Genomic DNA, 19,716 nt, shown 5'->3' on the forward strand with positions numbered 1-19,716 from the left:
GAGAAGGTTGTTCTGTCATAGGTATTTCTGTCATAGTGTGGCATGGATCTCATTTGAGATTGTTGTTCTTCTTCCTCTTCCTCTGCCTCTTCCTCTCCCTTGTCCACCTCCTCTCATTTGGACAATTATTCCTTTTCTTCTGATATTTGCATCCATGATTTCAAAGTACAGTGAGCTTACCTTTGTATTCATTCCAAACCCCTGATTGCTTGTTGAGTATATTTGCTTGTTAGTGCTTACACATGGATAATTGGTTGTTAAGGGTGTTTGAATTGCGCTGTTTTGGGTTAAACTTATCAAATATGGCAGTGTTTTCTGAATGACATAATGATGATATGATGATGGTGATATGGTGATAATTGTGTCTTAAAGTAAGAGGTGTGTTTAGACTTTGCAAGAAGTGTGAATGAACCTGAGAAATGTGTCAAAAAGGGTAAATTGTGTTAAAGACTGGGGTACATGGTCTATCTGCTGGGATTTGGCAAAATTGGTTTTGTGGGGCTGGCTTACACATACCATTTTTGTGTGTTAGCAATCGAGGAAAAACTGTAAAATATACCTGCGAGCCAATTTTGGGAACGAAATCAAGTTTCAAAGACATGGCATTAAAATGGCGGAGCAGAAACAGATATGCAAGGATGATTGAAACACATTCCCAAAGCATCTTGGTATTTTACTATATTACTAAGGGTAATGGAAAAAGTCTCCCTATTGAGGAGACATATTTAATCTAAATCCTCAATGGTTAAAGCAGAAATTGGCTTTAGTTTTTGTACTCTGTAGAGTGGTTATTGTTGTGCCTCTCTCTCTCTCTCTCTCTCTCTCTCTCTCTTCTTTCTCTCTCTCTCTCTCTCTCTCTCTCTCTCTCTCTCTCCTCTCTCTCTCTCTCTCTCTCTCTCTCTCTCTCTCTCTCTCTCTCTCTCTCTCTCTCTCTCTCTCTCTCTCCATACACACACACACATATACAGTCTGCAGAAAGCATTAGTTTTGTGTTTTACACCCAAGCTCTGCAGACAGTCTAGGGTTTAGATGGACACAGCAGATGTGAATAGAGTACAGAGAGAGAGAGACAGACGGAGACAGGGAGACAGAGGAGAAGAGAGAGTGTGTGAGGGACAGGCTGAAGAGAAAGAGCAAGAGACCAATGAGGGGGAGACGATGGGGGTAACAGTAGGGATGGTGGGGGTTGGGGGGGTGCGATGCTAAAAAAGATTTGCTATCTCAATTTGACGCTATCTCATTATCTTATGGTTCGTCAAGCTGCACGCCTGCATATTCGTCATTCTTCACCTTATGGCACACTCGACGAAGGAACACACCAACACACGCTCACAAATGTACATGGAATTATGAGAGTTAGTAGACTAACTACATCTACTACCATTTAGGTACCAGATCATTTCAGGAATTTGTGAGAATATCCTGTGGACGAGAGAGAGAGAGAGAGAGAGAGAGAGAAGGAGAGAGAGAGAGAGAGAGAGAGAGAGAGAGAGAGAGAGAGAGAGAGAGAAGAGAGAGAGAGAGAGAGAGATGGAATGGAGAGAGATGGAGAGCGAAATGAAAAGAGAGAACGAGAGAGAGGGAGAGGGGGAAAGAAATAATACAAAAGATAAATAGAGGGAGAGGGAGAGAGAGGGGGCACTCTCCGAGTGCCCCCGGGGTCTCTGCTGTGTCTGAGGCCACCCACCCACTCACTCCCGACTGCCTGTCTGGAGATGACGCAGCAGAGCGCCAGACACCCCCAACAGCGGCCCTTCCAGCCTCCACACCCTCCCACAGCCTCCGCCTCACCCTCCCACAGCCTCCGCCTCACCCTCCAACAGCCTCCGCCTCACCCTCCCACAGCCTCCGCCTCACCCCTCCCAGCTCACATATTCCCAGCTAAGGAGGATCAAATTATAGCTCTCGATGCCTGAGTTCAAAAGCGACATAGTTAAACCGAAGGAGCAATGAGTGCCTGAATAAATATGACATTTCAAAGCTGATCTTAAATATGTCAGGAGGTCAGTGAAGATTTGTGATCCCCTAATAGCTAACATCTGCTTTATCCTCCTCTGTTACGCCACTTAATAAGGTATTGAATGACACAACTGATGGGTAGACAAAGGCCAGGCGCCTGTCTCTCTCTCTCTCTTTACCACGCCTGTAGGGCCCCTTCCCTCCGATAATCTTTCTGACGGAAAGTAGTGGCCAGTGAGAAGATGATTAAAGTATGACGCACAGTGAGTCAGAAGTCCTTAATGATGAATAAAGTTACTAAGCTCCACCCCAAAAAATACTTTAATTCTTTACAACCAACTGACAGATAACGTTGCGCCATGATCCCAATGACCAACAACAACCACTATTAAGAGGGCACAAGCACAATGATGCCCGGCAATAACAACAACTCACAATGCATTTGCCTTCACAGTCAGTAGGGAAGCAATGAAACCACATCCCCAAATATGCTTTAAACTGTTGCTATGAGACCACATACCACATGCACAGAGTAGCCCATGGACCACGCCAGACTTGTGCTGCTGTGCCGTAGCCCAGAGTAAATGACATAATCACTAGCTTTTTAAAACACAGGCCTGAGAAAGTCTCAGCCGTTTCCTCCTGCAGACCGGCTGGCCGCCTGGGAACTGGGCCTTCAGTGGCCTTACGCCGTACACCCATCCTGTACCCCTACAGACCCACAGTATATACCCATAATGCACCCCTACAGACCCACAGTATATACCCATAATGCACCCCTACAGACCCACAGTATATACCCATAATGCACCCCTACAGACCCTCAGTATATACCCATAATGCACTCCTACAGACCCTCAGTATATACCCATAATGCACCCCTACAGACCCTCAGTATATACCCATAATGCACTCCTACAGACCCTCAGTATATACCCATAATGCACTCCTACAGCCCTTCAGCCCTCGCTGCCCGTCACTCTCTCTACACAGGATGCCTTGGCAGGGAGAGAAGCGGCCCTAAGCGATCCAAACGCTGTGTGTTCCAATGCTCAACACACAAAGCATGTTGACGCAGTCACAAAATCATCCTGGCCTTGAAAATTCAACCACATCTGTGATCACCACTTTTCTGAGTCCCTCCCTGCTTAGTCTCTGTCTCAGGCTTGTAATTATCGAATCCGTGATTGTTGAATTCAATTCTGAAGTGGCATGGAGGAATGTGAGGTAGTTTCCACGGCCCTGAAGGCAATGAACCCAGCGCAACCCTGTCCATCAGGGAGAGCCTTGGCACCAGCTCCTTGGGAGTGATGTCATGTAATCACTGGAGATGACTAATCTCACAGTCATAGCAGGGACCCGGCGCCGAGGGTAGAGGAGAGCTGACACTGCATGGCTAAGATGATGTCACCGACAGTCTCTGCTCTGAGGCTGGGCCTGGGGGTTGGGGCCGGGGCTGGGGATGGAGCCGGGGCTGGGGCTGAGCTTGGTGACCAGGCGTATTACTGAGGTTAGGCCTTGGGGTTGTGGCTGCCTGGGGCTGAGGCTGGGCCTGGGCCTAGGGCTTGGTGAACAGCCATATTACCGAGGCTCTGGCTGGAGTGTCTGTAGAGTATGGAGGCCCTCTCCTACTGGCAGCAGCTCTGTTCTTCTGTATTTACCCTGGCTAATCACACTGCAGCTCTGCTGCCATGGTGGGGGTGCAGTCACACAGCACTCGCATTCCTCTGCCCGGCTTTAAATAACTACTCCCTTTCTCCCCCTGGCTAAACAAATCAGAGTAAAGAGTGCTAAAGGTGGCAAATTTGGGCTTTCTCCTGGTTTCGACGCTGCCCTCGAATGTGAGACATTCTCCTCGCTGACACACACGCTCAATGATCCCTCCTCTCTCTCATCGCCTCGCGAAAACAACCTCTAATCGGTGTTTTGTTTTTATGGAGCTTTTTTTGGGCTGCTGCTGAAAACAATTAGCTTCATCCAACTTTTTGGTCTCCAACCTGTGCTCGGTTCATGACTAGAATAGAGTCGCTGACAGAATTAGCGCAGAGAGGAGGAATTAGATTCCATGAGAAATCCATGATCACAAAATAAACAAGAGGATGTGTGTGTTTGACCGATGGGATTAACCTGGTGCTCCAGAAGCCCAAACAGATATAAACAAATCTGTTTTGGACTCAGATCATGACTCCGGCCTTGGATAACCCTGGATATTTTCCTCTATACCAAAACAGTCTAAATAAGAGAGAGAAAATGTGAGCCCAACCATGCATACTCCCATAAACATTAGAATACAGTCTTTGGGTTAAGCTAAAGACATAGCAACAAACACACAAACTCTATAAATGTAGAGTTCACCAGGGGTAAGGCTCGTGAGGAGCTTTCGCAAAGCTTCGCATGAATGTGAGTATGTCTGTATTCCCTCACAAACACACACACCTGCAAAACACACACAAACACGCACACACATTCCGATAAACATTTTTAATTGCAGTGGATCTGCCTTTAACTAGACCAGGCAGACATACTCAGTTAAGTGTGAGCAGCGCAGCTTCACTGCAGACTCCAGCCAGGCCTCACCTCTGGGCATAGCCAGACCTGTGGCACATGACGGAGTGCTGCAGGTTCCTGGTTGCCCGTGCTAGACCACAGCACCCATAGCTTGGCACTGCAGTAGGAAGTGAGTGTGGGGAAGAGCAGAGGGCTTTTGGTGGAAAAACAAACCGTAAACAGGGTGAGGTCAGATACAGCGCTGCTTGTTTTACTGACTTCTCTCTTACCTTTCCTTCTCCCATGGGCCCCTGCTCTGACCCAGGCCCAGGGAAGACCAAAACAAACCACAGCTATGTAGGGACAGCGGGACACTCAGAATAAACACACGTTTACTATCCAATTACTCATTAAGGCTGTCCAGAATAGCTCTCTGCCTGACCACACCGGGCCATCAATGTCCATTTCTCACATGACCTCCATGATTAGGGTGGTGGATGGCGACACTAAGGTCCGCCCTACCCTTAGCTATGACCGTACAAGGTTGGTGCACTGCGGTGACTGCTTAGTGTGCGGTCGAGCGTCATTGCACGAGAGATACAGGAGGTTCAGGGAGGGGACAGTGTAGGGAGAGGAGCAGGTCTAGTTTGGGTTCAGGGCAGTTGCTATTGGACAGAATACCTCAGCGCTAGCAACCTTTGAGGAGGGAAAAAGTGGCGTCCCTCCAAGTGCTGTGGGCAGAGACTCATGGCTTCTATGAGTCAATACTGGAAGGGGGTCGGAGGGGGTGGGGGGCAGGGGTGGAATGTATGTCTATTGGTGACCTCACTGAATTCCCATTCCACTTCTCTTTGGTCACACTGCCAGAGTGCTGTTCGTCCACAGTCACCACCATCTCTGGAATGCCCTGGAGCAGGAGTGTCAGATTCAAACCAACCACCTGCAACCTTCTGACAGGGAGCCGCACAACAATAGTACAATATGTAAACACACTGTACAAATAAGACATACCTAATGCCCCTGATAATATCTAGAGAAACATTCCATGTCTTTTCCATTACAATTACAGTGTGAGCCTTCCTAATCCAAACCAGTGTGTTTCCATAAAGCAGTTGTGGTTAAATTGTCACCCCCCCCCCCCACACACACACACGTACAGGGTGCAGCTCCTGTAGGGGTCCAGATGTGTGTCTGTGCTGAACAGTCAGAGGTACAGACCAGACAAAGGACCCCACTCACTCTGTCCTGTCTGTGAGGTGATTGAAATGTTCCTCTACAGCAGCTAGCTAATATGTGTGTAACTCCTCTGGATTCCAGAGAGTTCCAGGGCTGGGTGGTCTGGAACTCCAGGGCTGCTCTCTCACACATTCCCTCGCTGCCGTGATATCACACACACACCCTCACCTCATATCACCCAGTCACCAGTCATGAATGGACAGAACAGCACAAGCTCTATCCAAGACACACACATTATAATGTTACAGTGGGAAGTTGGGACATACATGATACTGCCGGGCAAAATGCAAAGTAAGATGTAGTTACAGTTAGCTTAGTTCTACAGGAACATGGGGGGACAGACGGTTTTGTTAAAAGCTTTATGGATATTAAAATACCTTATGTCTAACAGAGCATTACTTAAGGACCGATACAATCATGCAGCTATCAGCCGTAATTTGAAGGTTCAGAGGCTTGGTAAGATCGCATCTCTCCGGACAGAACTACAAGGAGGAAGAATATGTCATCTCAGAGGTATCTCGGCCAAATTGTTAGTTTAAGTCAGGCAATGGTAACCACTTAGTGTAGGACAAGGGCCTGGCAGACCTGCTCTGTCTGGACCACAGTCTGACTCTACGAGGAGCTGGTCCGATATGGAAAAGTGTTCGTATTGTTGTCATTGACCATGGCCATTTTAACATGCTAGAGAGAAAATTCCACTTGTCCAAATAGTCCACAGTATAGTCCACACATACACACACGTCTGGTCTGCCAAAGGCTGACACTGGCTCAAGTTGCACTCTGTGGCCTCTGCCAGACAAACCCACACAACGGTAAAAAACAACAACTGCCTAAATACAGTTTATGGAGCCTTTACAATATCAGACATGAGAGTCAATTCACAGTAGAAAAGAACATTGTGCACTTTAACTAATATTTGTCGTTTTGTTGTAGCTTTTTTCTATAAATAAAGTACATGTATCCCCTTCATGGTAACAAATACACACTGTGATATTTGCATAAATGCTTTAGGTTAGGTTGTGCAATGACGGGATGTGCTGGGAGGCTGGAATAAAAAACACTATAAACATAAAAAAGTATGAACATGAGCAGTCAAACAACAAATTATACTCCAATTACAATCAAATACAGTTCGGGAAAACAGTTTTCATTTTATAATCTTTCAGATGTTTCTTTAGGTCTGAGTTTAACTAAATGTGTAGGCCTGAGTAAATGTCTCAAACCCCTTGACCGCAGAGGCCCACAGCCGACCCCTCACATTCAAGCATGCATGCATCTCCATAAATGTACCTTTCAGAGTTACTAAATCAATTTCCTCGTTTATTTTTACCACTTCCATTTATTTTTGGGTGCTGGATGCGTTCTCAAGAAAATCTAAGTCTGTAACTTAATTAGTGGGTGGGTGTGTGTGCGCGTGAGTGGAGAGAGGGGTCGACACCAAAATAACTTTGAGGCCTGACATATAAACAACCAATTGGACACCCCTTAATCATGGCTAATACATATGCTGAACAAATAATAACTTTCTCAACAGAGGCAGAGGCAACATTTGGAATCAGGAGATGGTTATAGAATCGTAACATAATCTTTGATATAATCATATCATCACTCACCCACTTTGAAGCCGTGCCCTGTGAGAGTATCCGCTGACTGTCCATTCTCGCCTATGAGCGTGGTATTGTTGCCCTGCTCACATGTGTCCTGACACTGGCCGCTTTTCAAACAAATCCTTTTGCAAATTAGAGGGGCGATTACCACTTTGAAGCGCTCCCGAGTAGATGCGCGCTCGGCGCACCAGACCAGCCTCTGGACACTCAGCCAGATGACGAGCAGATGGGAAATTATCAGAGAGGGCATCCTGGCATCCTTCAATGCTGTGCGAAAGGAGAAGGGAGCATTCACGGTGACAAACCGATCCAATTTGAATCAAAGCTCTGGGACTGGGTTGGACTATTCCTTTTTTCGCCCGAAGTCTGAAAGAATTTGTCCAACTTTCAGAGGTATATTTCCAAATGTTGATTGTGAGGCTGATGTGCCTCATACAGCGAAAATGTGCGGAGAAAACGCCAGTGTAAAAGGTTTTTTCCTCCTTTCCTTTAAAAACAGCACGTTTAGTCACCCCGCATGTAAAAGTGATTCATTCGGAATAATACACTGTATGTCATCTTTTATCATTGTAAAAATACCAAAAGCATAACAACCCCAAAGTTACCGAGAGAACTTTCCCTATTCCAGTCTGTTTTTTCGCTCTCCTTTCTCCCTGCTTTTGCTTGGATGGTTGGAGTGTGCGTATCTGAGTTTAGGAAAGAAGGGAGGAGAGAAGGAGAGGGGGCCAACCCTCTCCAGAGAGAGCTGGCAGCAAGCCAGGTAGTGCAGGAACTAAGCTGAAAGTGGTTTCGTTGTTGGTTATTTCTCCTAACACCCCCTTTCCCCTATCCAGCGAACGATAAAGAGCACAGCTGTGCGTGTCTCTCTGGAAAACACCATTCACTACAAGGCCCCGTCCGTCCAGCCGAACTTCCCAACTAAATTCCGTGAAATTGTACAACTGCGCAACTACTTTTACCGTGAAACTCCGTGTTTAAAGGGAATTAAAATCCAGGTTAGATGAAATATGCCTCGAATGCCACCCACTGGTTCATAGGCAGCTTCAACTGAAATTGCTAAATGAGATGATTGCATAAAGCACTTGCAATCAAATATATATTTTAGTTGCTAATTTGTTCAGTGAGATCTTCTCTATTAATCCATCATTAAACTACCAGGCAATGCAGATTCAATTATGCTGAACAGTAAAGTGGAAATATTTGAACTAAAGTGATTGCTTTCCTGTTGAGAAGACCACACATATTAGCTCAGCAATAAGTTAGTGAAGAGGATCCTTCTATTAGGGTCAAGGATATCATCCAGAGGGGTCAGATTAGCGGTGGAGGGGGAAAGTATAAGACTAGAGAACAGGTTGAGTCACTTCCTCTTCGAAAAGTGAGAATGTTTGCTTTCAGTCGCTAAGGAAATGACTGCATGGGCCTGGAGAGTTCACAGGCTGCTCTCACATTTCTCTGCCTCTGATTCTCTCCCTCACAGCGACATCCACTGCCAAGACACACACTTGCACACAACATGCTCACAGGAAACTCACAATCAAACAAACACACACACACACACAGAAATAGAACATATTCAAGTTGTATGCCTAACACATGAAATATCCCACTCAAGCAAATTCTCTCACATCTCAAATGCACAATGCTGAACATATTGGCTCACACACAAAACTGTTTGTTCACTGCCTTTGTTTTTAGCTAATCTATTACGAGACGTGAGCCCTATAGCACTTGTTCCTCAGCTCGTATGAATGGGAAACACTTTACCCTTGTGTTATCTTCAGGTCATTGTGACCCTTCACTCATTGTGACCCCCCCCATGTGTTGTGACAACTTTACCTCATACAAAAATAAGCATTTTCAGACGGGCTGTCTCATGCTATTTATTTGTTTTTGTATTGGGTAAAGTTGTGGAAGCAGAACGATGGGTAGTTGTGAACCTTCGGGTCATTGTGACCCGAAGGCAGCACAAGGGTTAATGGATGGGTAATAGTGAAGAATAGGTTATGGACACTCTGTAAACTGTGACAGTTTGTCATTGCCTGCACACACCCGAGAGACTAAGCGAGAAAGGCTTTAGACTTAGAGAGAGGGCTGTCGCTCCGAGACAAGGCTACAAGTCACCGATGAACAACAGCAGTCCAATTGTTTCTGCATTAATGCAGGTTAAACAAACACAATTGAGGCCTCAGCTTCTTTTCAAATCGAAGGATTTGATTCCGTAGGGATCGAGCTGCTCTACGCTGGATCTAACCAGGAGCAGCAGGGCATCAGACTGACTTCTCAGACTGGGACTGTGGAGTTGCAGTGTTAGACAGCGCTGACCACAAGGGCACATGGAGTCTGTGAGACTGTATACATCACTGTGGTCAGCACTGGCACACGGGGGCCGGGGCAAACAAGGCAGCCTGCGTACATGTGTGATGGATGACGGAGACACTAGCGTCTGGTGCTGATTGAGATCTAGGTGGTTCAGGCTATATAGGGCTGCTGACTCTCAAACACGGGAACCGTGACAACCAGGGGAATGCGTTCCAACCCTTCTCCCGGCAGCATCTGTGCTGTTATGCCCCGGTCAAGCCAGCACACCCTGACCACGAGTCTCTCTCGTAACAGCCTGTGACCCCATCTAACGCTGCATTAATAGTTCTGTGACGAGAGCAGCATCAGTGGGTTTTGTGTAGTCATGCAAATCCCACTATAATCAAGCCAGTTGGACATAGCGCCTTTATGTGTCAATGTTTGTAAGCTGTCTGTGGGCGTGGGTGTGTCCTTACTGCCATATCCGGTAGGGAGTGTTGTTGGGTAGCACTGCCAGTTGCGTGTGGAAAATGAGTGGATCCCAGACGAAGGGCTGTCTTCACAACACCAGCCTGGCCACACCAGAGACGTTTCATCTGCTAACAAGGACATTTACTATGCCCACGCTCCTTTGTAGAATTGAAATGCATGAACAGAAGACGTATACTATGTAATAAGCTATGTATGACGTATAGGACTGCAACTGACCACACCTCTCACACATCGTAAAACCCTGCTGCTTGAAAGGATGACTTAAATTCAATACGAAAGCAGTATCAAGAAAGGGCCTTTAATAGTATGACATTAAGACAGGTTAACTGGATGCATCATATGAATAAAAAATACATTTACAACACAGGTCAAGTCAAAAAGGCAAATCATTTGACATTTCATACTAAATTCAAGTCAAATATTTAACATTTCAATTCAAATCAACGTGCAAAAACACACAGAATGCGGTACCCTGTTACCGTGGGTCAGGAGAGCCCACTAAGTGTATGCCAGGATTAACTCCAGGTCAGGTGCCCATTTAAAATCATTTTTATTTTGGGTTGTACGCATCACTACCTCATCAACAGGCTTTTTTGTGCACTTTTTTCTCGCAGTAATTGTACAAGGATTCAAATAGATTACACACACTGATCAGGCCAGAGTGCTTTAGGAGTGAACAGCTCAACTCTGACCTACACAGGCAAGGAAGATATGTATTGCCCCTCTGCCTAACATACGGAAAGATGCTGATAAATACATATTTACACTAAACACTAGTATTAATCGTTAAAAAGGAACCGGTACATTTCCAAATAATTATCTTTGGACATGGTTGCATATATCTCCATTCCATCTCAACATACACAATGAGCACCATAAGGGATGTTTTCAACAAACATTGCCTAGGTAGTAATTTTTTTTACGTTTTTTTTTTTTTTTGTTGTACATTTAAGGATGGAGATTACAAGCAATCACTGGGAGAAAAGAAGTTGTACACTTGATATTCTAAAAGCTATTTTCACATCTAAAAGATTCTATAGCACGAAGAGATGTCCGGGGGCAGGCACACGGAAGTGTCTCTGACATGTTGAGCTACCCTGATTACTGAACACTCTAAGGCTGTGTGTGGCGTCTGTATACATGGATATATTTAGATATGGGGGGGCTAAATTGAAGAGAATGATGAACAGTAATGGTATAGGAAGACAAGAGTCGGATCTTCCTCTGTCGCTACTGTAGTATGCACGACTCAGCGGGCGAAAGCATGATGGAGGCCCTCGCCTCAGGCCCTCGCCTCAGGCCCTCGCCTCAGGCCCTCGCCTCAGGCCCTCGCCTCAGGCCCTCGCCTCAGGCCCTCGCCTCAGGCCCTCGCCTCAGGCCCTCGCCTCAGGCCCTCGCCTCAGGCCCTCGACTCAGGCCCTCGACTCAGGCCCTCGACTCAGGCCCTCGACTCAGGCCCTCGACTCAGGCCCTCGACTCAGGCCCTCGACTCAGGCCCTCGACTCAGGCCCTCGACTCAGGCCCTCGACTCAGGCCCTCGACTCAGGCCCTCGACTCAGGCCCTCGACTCAGGCCCTCGACTCAGGCCCTCGACTCAGGCCCTCGACTCAGGCCCTCGACTCAGGCCCTCGACTCAGGCCCTCGACTCAGGCCCTCGACTCAGGCCCTCGACTCAGGCCCTCGACTCAGGCCCTCGACTCAGGCCCTCGACTCAGGCCCTCGACTCAGGCCCTCGACTCAGGCCCTCGACTCAGGCCCTCGACTCAGGCCCTCGACTCAGGCCCTCGACTCAGGCCCTCGACTCAGGCCCTCGACTCAGGCCCTCGACTCAGGCCCTCGACTCAGGCCCTCGACTCAGGCCCTCGACTCAGGCCCTCGACTCAGGCCCTCGACTCAGGCCCTCGACTCAGGCCCTCGACTCAGGCCCTCGACTCAGGCCCTCGACTCAGGCCCTCGACTCAGGCCCTCGACTCAGGCCCTCGACTCAGGCCCTCGACTCAGGCCCTCGACTCAGGCCCTCGACTCAGGCCCTCGACTCAGGCCCTCGACTCAGGCCCTCGACTCAGGCCCTCGACTCAGGCCCTCGACTCAGGCCCTCGCCTCTGACCCTCATTACACACAGTCCACCACCGAGCCGTCTTCCCCTTCAGGTCCCCACTCGCCAAACCTCATCTGGGGGGAAGGAGCAGCCGGGTGCAGGTTGTTCATGTCGTCCATGGCGTCTGGGTCTATTTCTTCCCCGGTGCCGATGCTTGGTTCCAGATGGCCGGGCTCGTCGCGGTGGGTGCGGACGTGCTTGCGGAGGGCCGCCGGCTCCTTGAAGCTGCGGTGGCAGAAGGGGCAGGAGCAGGGCCTCTCCCCGGTGTGGATGAGCTGGTGGTGCTTGAGATGCTGCAGGCGACTCAGGCGCTTGCCGCAGATGGCGCACACGTACGGCTTCTCCCCGGTGTGGGTGCGCCGGTGCTTGCGCAGGCCGTCTAGGTGGCGGAAGCTGTTGCCGCACTCGGAGCAGGAGTACGGCTTCTCCCCGGTGTGAATCCGGAGGTGGGTTTTCAGGGCCCCCGACTCGCGGAAGCGCCGGCCGCAGACGCCACACGGGTAGGGCTTCTCTCCCGTGTGGATGCGAATGTGCTTCTTCAGGCTGGATATCAGGCGGAAGGTCTTCCCACATTCCAGGCAGTGGTGTGGACGATCACTGTCCGGGTCCACGGCCAGTTCAGAGGTCGACGGACCCGCTGATTCCTCGGCCCTCCCTGGGGACACGTTGTCCGACCTCACAGGCCCCGGAGGCCTGGCCACTGGTTTCAGTCCATCAGCGCCAGGGCCGGAGCGTGGTCGCACGGGTCTTGGGTGGCGGAGAGGGTAGCTGAGGGAGCGGGCAGCTGCGTCTTCCTCAACCACGTGGATGTGGCCCAGGTCGCCCACACTCTGGGCTGTTTGCTCTGGTTCACCTGCCCTGCCGTCTCCCCGGGGCCCTGGCCCTCTCCTGCAGGGCTGGTTCGGTCCTAGACCAGGCCCCTGCTCCTCTTTCACCTCAAACCTGGACCCTCCGCTTGCCCCCTGGGACTGCCTATCATCTGTGTTTATCAGCAAGCAGAAAGAAAACAATTAGTGGCGTATAACATTCAACAAAAATGAAGTGAGGCAACTTTATTACACGTTAGACATTGTGTAGGACACAATGGAGGTGTAGAACAGCAGGGGATATACAATTACCTGGCCTGGAGTCAGAGCAGATAGACGGGTTGGTACCAAAGGAATCCAGAGAGTGATTTGTCACAGAACCATCTGGTTGGATTGAAAGCTGACACATTTTGTAGTCATCTCTGTTGTCATATCCATGAAGAGACTCATCCAAAGGGCCACCCAGCCCAAGGTTGACCCCGGCCACACACCGGGCATCGGACCCATTAACATTCTGGGGGCTCTGGTTGTTCCTGTCCATAGAAGTATTCATGGACCCAATAGAAGACATTGAGGGTGCGAAGACTGACTGATTTACAGTCTGGGAGCCCGAGTACGGTATTTGAAGCTGATCAATCAATTTTTGCGCACTGCTCAGACATTCTTGCAAAGTCCTCATTTCTCTCTCGGATACCTCGAGGCGAACTTTGAGTCTTTCATTTTCCTGCTCCTTGTTGATCAATTCTTGTTGAGTCTCGTTCAATACTAGAACTACCTCGCCCAAGAGGGTATCTACTGCTACGGTTAATGCAGATCGGATGGTCGGAGCTAAACGTGTCTTTAAAGACGATACTGTCACGTTCTTGACCTGTGAGGAATTCCCGTACCCAGGCTTATCTACCTTGCGATCATAATAAGAGTCTGAAACAACTCTGTTTTGGGGGATTATACTTTGTTTACGATTACCACTGCTGCTTGTACTATTACTACCTGAGGGAGATGGTTGCATGTCGCCGCTACAACTAACATTACTCCGCCTGGAAGTCATGATAACGATGTTCGCTAGATAAGATAGCTAGTTAGCCTTCTTCGGGTTGCTCAAGGGATGAAGCGGCAACGTATATTTTCAGCAGGCCCCAAAATGTTTCATTACTGTAAGTCTATGTTCCAGGCTATTAAATTGAAATAACGCCTGCAGGTTACACAAGCAAGTTAGAGCGAGATGGATGTTGGCAAGATAACTAACGCTAGCTAACAAGCTAGCTACGTGGCTTGATTGTTGGCTAACGTTAGCCAACTGTGCAGCTCCTTAGCAAAATGTATCTTCTTAGCCGGATCTAGTTAACTTTGATTCCACTTGCAAGTTCGGTTATTATCTAGACTGCTGAAACTTACATTATTAACTTACGTTAGTAATACAACATTACCCTTTATTACCGGCGACTTCCAGACAACGTTGTCCCTGGCTAGCTAGCCTGGCTAACAACACGAGATAGGTCCTGACAGAGCTGCCACAATTTGCACGTATCTGGTAAATGGCTGTGGTTTCAAGCTAGCTAGCTAGCTAGCAACTGCTGGCTAACTACTCCTGCTTTCAAGGGTTGAATGTTTTGTGACGAAGGGTTGCCCCGGTTAGGAGGAAACTTGTACTGTGTTAAGAAATGGGAACAAAAAATAAAGCCCCGCCCCCCAATGCTGCACTGAGAATTGAATCGTTCAGAGTAGAGGCATTTGATAAAGATTGTAGATGTTTACTAAGAAGGTCCACTTTGTCACCAGTCAATGGTGACAATGTTCGCAAATACACAGAAAAGTCCAAATATAAATTTTTTTAATAAAGAAAATATCATTATTATACATGTTTGGCAATATGTTTTAAAGATTGAGTAACCTAACATAATGTGGAATTGTGTCCTATTTTTTTTTTTACATAAGCCCTAATCATAAAATTATGACTGCGTGATAACAAAACGGATATTTAAGATTTAAATTAAGTTACTTGTTGTTTGTCACCATAAATGAAAATGTAGGATTTTTTACATTTTGCGTAAGCTCACACTACTGCACTGGTGACAAAGTGGACTGTCTTAGAAAACTTCTAGAATCTTTGTACTGAAGCTGTTAGGTTCGCTGAGACAGTCGCACATTAATGACGTTGGCTCATCGGTTGCAAAATAAGTCGATGAAAATATAACAAAAATAATAATATATAAAACTGTAACTTTTTATATTCTCATCTTCTCAAGGTGTTTGTGAATGTGTAAAATAATTGCCTTTCTGAGTGCAGTTTATGTGTATGGGTAGCCTATCTCTTTTTCGAAGTTTATCAGTTTTATGGCATGCCGATGTCATGATAGGGTGAGACATATTGTAAATAATTCTTTATCAATTCAGAATTTTTTTTCACGCGAACACAAACAACCAACGTGGATCTACAGGAATTACAGGCATACTTATAAAAAGAATCATGGAAGTCAAGACCACTTTCAATCATCCATCTTTTACAGCCCTTAAATTCTGAGATATTCCCAATTTTCCTGTAAATAGGAAGTAATTTGTCCCAAGGGCTTTGATAGCTGTGCTTCCCAGAGATGCTGAGAAGATGAGACATGTAGCCCAAACTAATTTCTAAACCAGCTCATCTAAATTGACAAAATATAAAACGATTTAATTCATTTCTTTGAGCACCTACTCTGCTATAGTTGTCCTTATTATCCTATAACCAGATGCATTGTCCCTGAGGACCAGGGTTGAAGACCACAGACACTAGAGATGGTATTCTCTGATTTGCTTAGCTGTCCACAACTGAACCTGCAGATCTGCTGCCACATAGTGGTGTACCTGGTGTACTACACCTGGGAATGCCCACAGGAGTAACAAATCCATCATAAGGCCTAGTGTAGCGATTGTCAAACAGTGTCAGAAAAAAGAAAATTACAATAATAAAAAGACAGAGCGTCTAGAAATCTGAACTTCATCAACAGCATGATTTTCATTAGTCTGTTGACAATTAGGCATATACGCTGTAGTGAGTGCTTTGCTGTTCGGTGAAATGCACATGAAGTAAGGCACATTTACATTTAGTCATTTAGCAGACGCTCTTATCCAGAGCGACTTATAGTAAGTACAGGGACATTCCCCCCGAGGCAAGTAGGGTGAAGTGCTTTGCCCAAGGACACAACATCATTTTGCACAGCCAGGAATCAAACTGGCAACCTTCAGATTACTAGCCCGATTTCCTAACCGCTCAGCCACCTGCCTCCCACATGTGGGCTTCAAGCCTAGTGATGGCGAAATAAAGCTTTTTCAGCGCTGCCGTTGCAAAGCTTTTTTCAAATGGAAAAATGTTTGTATGGTGTGGCAGAAATGGGATTCCCTATGTGCTTATGTTAATCACAATCAGTAAAACTAGACATTACTAGTTAAGGTTGCATTCTGCATGTATCCTTCCACTCATAGCATTCTGCGATCAATATCCAAGTTTGGTTCTTTTTGGGAAACAAGTATTCTGACCAAAAAAGATCCTCATTTCAGTTTTCCACTGGGATTAATCAAAAATACTGTTCTTGTTGTACTGGGACATGAGTTCCTCTTTGGGGGGTGGAGAGGTCGGTATACAGCGTTTAGTGTCTGGCAGCATTTCCTTGTCTAAACAAACAGGGTCCAGTGACCAATAGTACAAGCAATACAAATCCCAAAGTCTCAAAAACTGAATCCAATGCCTAAATCTTCTTCGTCTTTCTAAATGACTTTTACCCAAAAAGTATATATTTGTGACTGGATAAGCTGCAAATGAATTGTTTATAGGTTAACTCCTCTTAGTCTCATAATATATGGTGACAGTAATAGTATTTAGACAGTCATGAACTGAGTCATTTATTGTAAAAGCCTACCTCTCTGTTACTCACTTTCCTGCCTCATTGACAATTATTTACAACACACAGTTTAGTCATATGTTACAGTCTGTTCTGGCTGAGTGCTTCATGAAAGTCTATTGTTATCTGTCTGGAAAGTTCATCACTTTGTGAACTTTACAGTATAAAATAACATCTTCATCCAGGATACTTATAGCAGTCTTCTCAAAAGGTTTCTAGTGTGTCATGTGTAGAGATCCTGATGCCTGCTTTCCTGCGAGCCCGAAGCCTCCACAGCAGCAGAGCCAGGGAGAGGAGCAAGAGGAACCCCAGAGCCCCTCCAATCAGCCCCGCTTTCAGAGCCGTACTGCTCTTCCCAGAAGGCTGGAAGGTCGCACAGGACCCCCCCGCAGGATCACTGAGGCCTGAGTCGTTCAATGCCAACACACACACCTTCACCCCCTGCGGCACCTCCCCTATGGAGCCTCTCCTCACATTCTGCCCAAACACCTTGGTGTTCCCTTCATCCACCGTCACCAGGTAAGAGCTCACGGGGGAGGACGGTGCACACCACTGGACCACCACCTCAGACCCCTCCTGGGACAGGACCATCAGGGACGGAGGGTCGGGAACCTCCAGGTACGAAGTCAGGCCTGGACAAAGGCAGTCTCTCTGCGCAGACAGAAGGTGGCAGGGAATCTGGTCTTGCTGGCAGGGGTCGTAGTCACAGGGCTCGAGGTCTGTGTTCCCCGGAAGAGCAGGCTCTCTGGTTGGCACCGTGTCATCAGCGTACAGGTCTTCGTAGTCATCAGAGTTGAGGTTCGTGGGCTGGGGCCCATTGCTGTGTGGCCTCAGAGTCAGAGAAGTGTTGGGATGAGTCGTGGAGACCTGTTGGGATGTGGTTAGGGAGGAGCCGTCACTGAGATCAACCAGGAGGAGGAGCAGCATGTGAAAAGCTGGTTTCCAATCTGCAGCCATGGCATCTGCTGATAACATAAAGTTATGTGACAAATTAGACCGTCATGTTTCCTCTTTGAACGTTTTAGGCTATATATACTCAGAGCCCTCAATACATCTGACTGTATGTATGTCTTGCTCCATGTCTGATGAAACTGTGTCGAACATCCATAGATATCTCACATACACCTGCACAAAATAAAGTCAGTGTCCATAAGTCATATTTACTTCATGACAGGTCTTTATACTCATAAAGATCAAGACATGCAAAATGCCCAATTAATTCAGTTGATGACCCATGGATGTGTTTATGCTAGTAAGCTAAATGTTTGTATACACAGCTGCCCTTATGGGTCACATTTGTAGAGAACTTTGAATCACGAAGGCATAAATACTCAATGCCTGGCTATTGCACAACAGACCAGAGCTCCACACCCATTACACATAGCAGCAGAGTCAGCTGGATCCAGTTACCAGAGAGCTGCCCTAGCCTTCTCCATTATACTCCACATCAACACATTCTTCTTCAACTTTTTGTGTTAAATAGGCGCAAACAGTTTAATAAACATACTAACTTCAAAAGAAATAGATTCTCAAAACAACATAATTACTGTTTGTAAGTTTTGATTCTGCCGTTTCTGTTACCGTAAACAGACAGGTACTGTGTGCCAGTCGAAAAAAAGTTAAAATCACACAGTTGTATTCATTTCTGTCCTCTTTCAATAAAAAGATAGTTTGAAGTAAAACATTACCTGGCCCTCGCTTCCGAATATAAAAATCTTCTTTGCGTTGTTGTGAGTTCTGCTCTGCTAGCTTCGTTCTACCCCCCCCTCACTCTGGCCTTCTTTATATAATTCTACCAAACTCCAACAATCACCTCCTTCTTTTTGCCCTCCCCCCTTCCACTTCTCTGCCCCAGCCTGCTGTGGAGCTGATCTCCTCTCTCTCTCTCTCTCTCTCTCTCTCTCTCTCTCTCTCTCTCTCTCTCTCTCTCTCTCTCTCTCTCTCTCTCTCTCCTCTCTCTCTCTCTCTCTCTCTCTCTCTCTCTCTCTCTCTGTTTCATGGTGGATTCGTTGTGTGTGTGTCTGACCCTCTTATTGCATTCCGTTGGCATTAGCAGTTTTTTTTTTTTAGAGCAGGTCCTATTCACTAATGAATCTGTCTGCCTTCTAGATTCAATCGGATGTACATGAGTCCCTGCAGTGATTCATAGCAATACCTCATCCTGGATACACACCAGTGGAACCCAACCCTTCAAACACTGATACTTTTCAGTATCTCTGAGTGTAAAAACTGAAAGAGAGAAACTTCTCATAGTCAATGGGGTGCCTGTTTTCACTTGTCAAAGCAGGTGGGTTGTCTAAAACAAACAGAAGGGAAAATGTTATTTTCCTATGACGATAGGAAGGATCAGGGTTTACAAGATGACCTCTGCCTCTCTGTTGGTCCATTGGGACTGATGTCTTAATGTGGAGATTGACTTTTTTGGTCAAAACATTCTCAATCTTGTACTGAGTGGGAACCGTGTAGACTCCAAAGGTCACTTTTGAGCTCATTAAGCCTTGTGAGCGAAGAAATTCACAGTGTTCATCCCACCCTTGTTAGAACTGTTGGCTTTTTCTAGAATCTTGGCTTTAGAGGGTTAGCATTCAAGAATTCAGCAGTCTAGTCTGTGAGCTGCACACTATATCTCTCCCTGACCCATTAATAACCTCTGAGCGTTGCTCTGCTCCCTCTCAATGTCTCTTATCCTTCCTGTCTCGGCTCATCTGCCCCACACTCCTTTGCCCTCCGCTTCCTTTCCTTCCCTTCATCCCCATTCCTCCCTCTCTCCACATCTGTTTACAGTTAGGCCGTGTGGTAATAAGGGCTGCGACCAGCTGTCGGGAAGCACGCCCTTATTCCACATCCTGGATTTCTGA

At 46.9% G+C, this 19,716-nt stretch overlaps 3 protein-coding genes across 5 annotated transcripts in view; all 3 read right to left on the minus strand.

Annotated features, from left to right (window-relative positions):
* The window catches only part of ltbp3 (latent transforming growth factor beta binding protein 3), a 16,278-nt gene extending 8,295 nt beyond the window's left edge, over positions 1-7,983 (minus strand). Inside the window, 1 exon segment of the mRNA XM_062486273.1 lies at positions 7,296-7,983. Within this exon segment, the coding sequence (XP_062342257.1) occupies positions 7,296-7,539 (244 nt within the window). The 5' untranslated portion in view covers positions 7,540-7,983.
* A 4,119-nt stretch (positions 7,984-12,102) lies between these two features.
* si:ch1073-224n8.1 (zinc finger protein 140) lies at positions 12,103-14,621 on the minus strand. Its single transcript, XM_062485338.1, has 2 exons — positions 13,296-14,621; positions 12,103-13,156 (listed from the first exon to the last, which is right to left on the minus strand). Exons 1-2 carry the CDS (start codon positions 14,029-14,031, stop codon positions 12,192-12,194), a joined length of 1,701 nt encoding a protein of 566 aa, XP_062341322.1. The 5' UTR covers positions 14,032-14,621; the 3' UTR covers positions 12,103-12,191.
* A 230-nt stretch (positions 14,622-14,851) lies between these two features.
* Positions 14,852-18,704, minus strand: LOC134039456 (LRRN4 C-terminal-like protein). Of its 3 annotated transcripts, none has more exons than XR_009932778.1 (3): positions 18,547-18,704; positions 16,485-17,820; positions 14,852-16,446 (listed from the first exon to the last, which is right to left on the minus strand). XR_009932778.1 is itself a non-coding variant. In XM_062485339.1 (2 exons), the coding sequence occupies exon 2, from the start codon at positions 17,813-17,815 to the stop codon at positions 17,063-17,065; it is 753 nt and encodes a 250-aa protein (XP_062341323.1). In that variant the 5' UTR covers positions 17,816-17,823; positions 18,547-18,703; the 3' UTR covers positions 14,852-17,062. The 3 variants fall into 3 exon arrangements, 1 of the variants encoding a protein (XP_062341323.1); XR_009932777.1 differs by having other exon boundaries at positions 16,485-17,823; positions 18,547-18,703; XM_062485339.1 differs by having other exon boundaries at positions 14,852-17,823; positions 18,547-18,703.
* Between the last annotated feature and the right edge of the window lie 1,012 nt (positions 18,705-19,716).

This window comes from Osmerus eperlanus, chromosome 19 (assembly GCF_963692335.1).
Source record: "Osmerus eperlanus chromosome 19, fOsmEpe2.1, whole genome shotgun sequence".
Taxonomy (NCBI): domain Eukaryota; kingdom Metazoa; phylum Chordata; class Actinopteri; order Osmeriformes; family Osmeridae; genus Osmerus; species Osmerus eperlanus.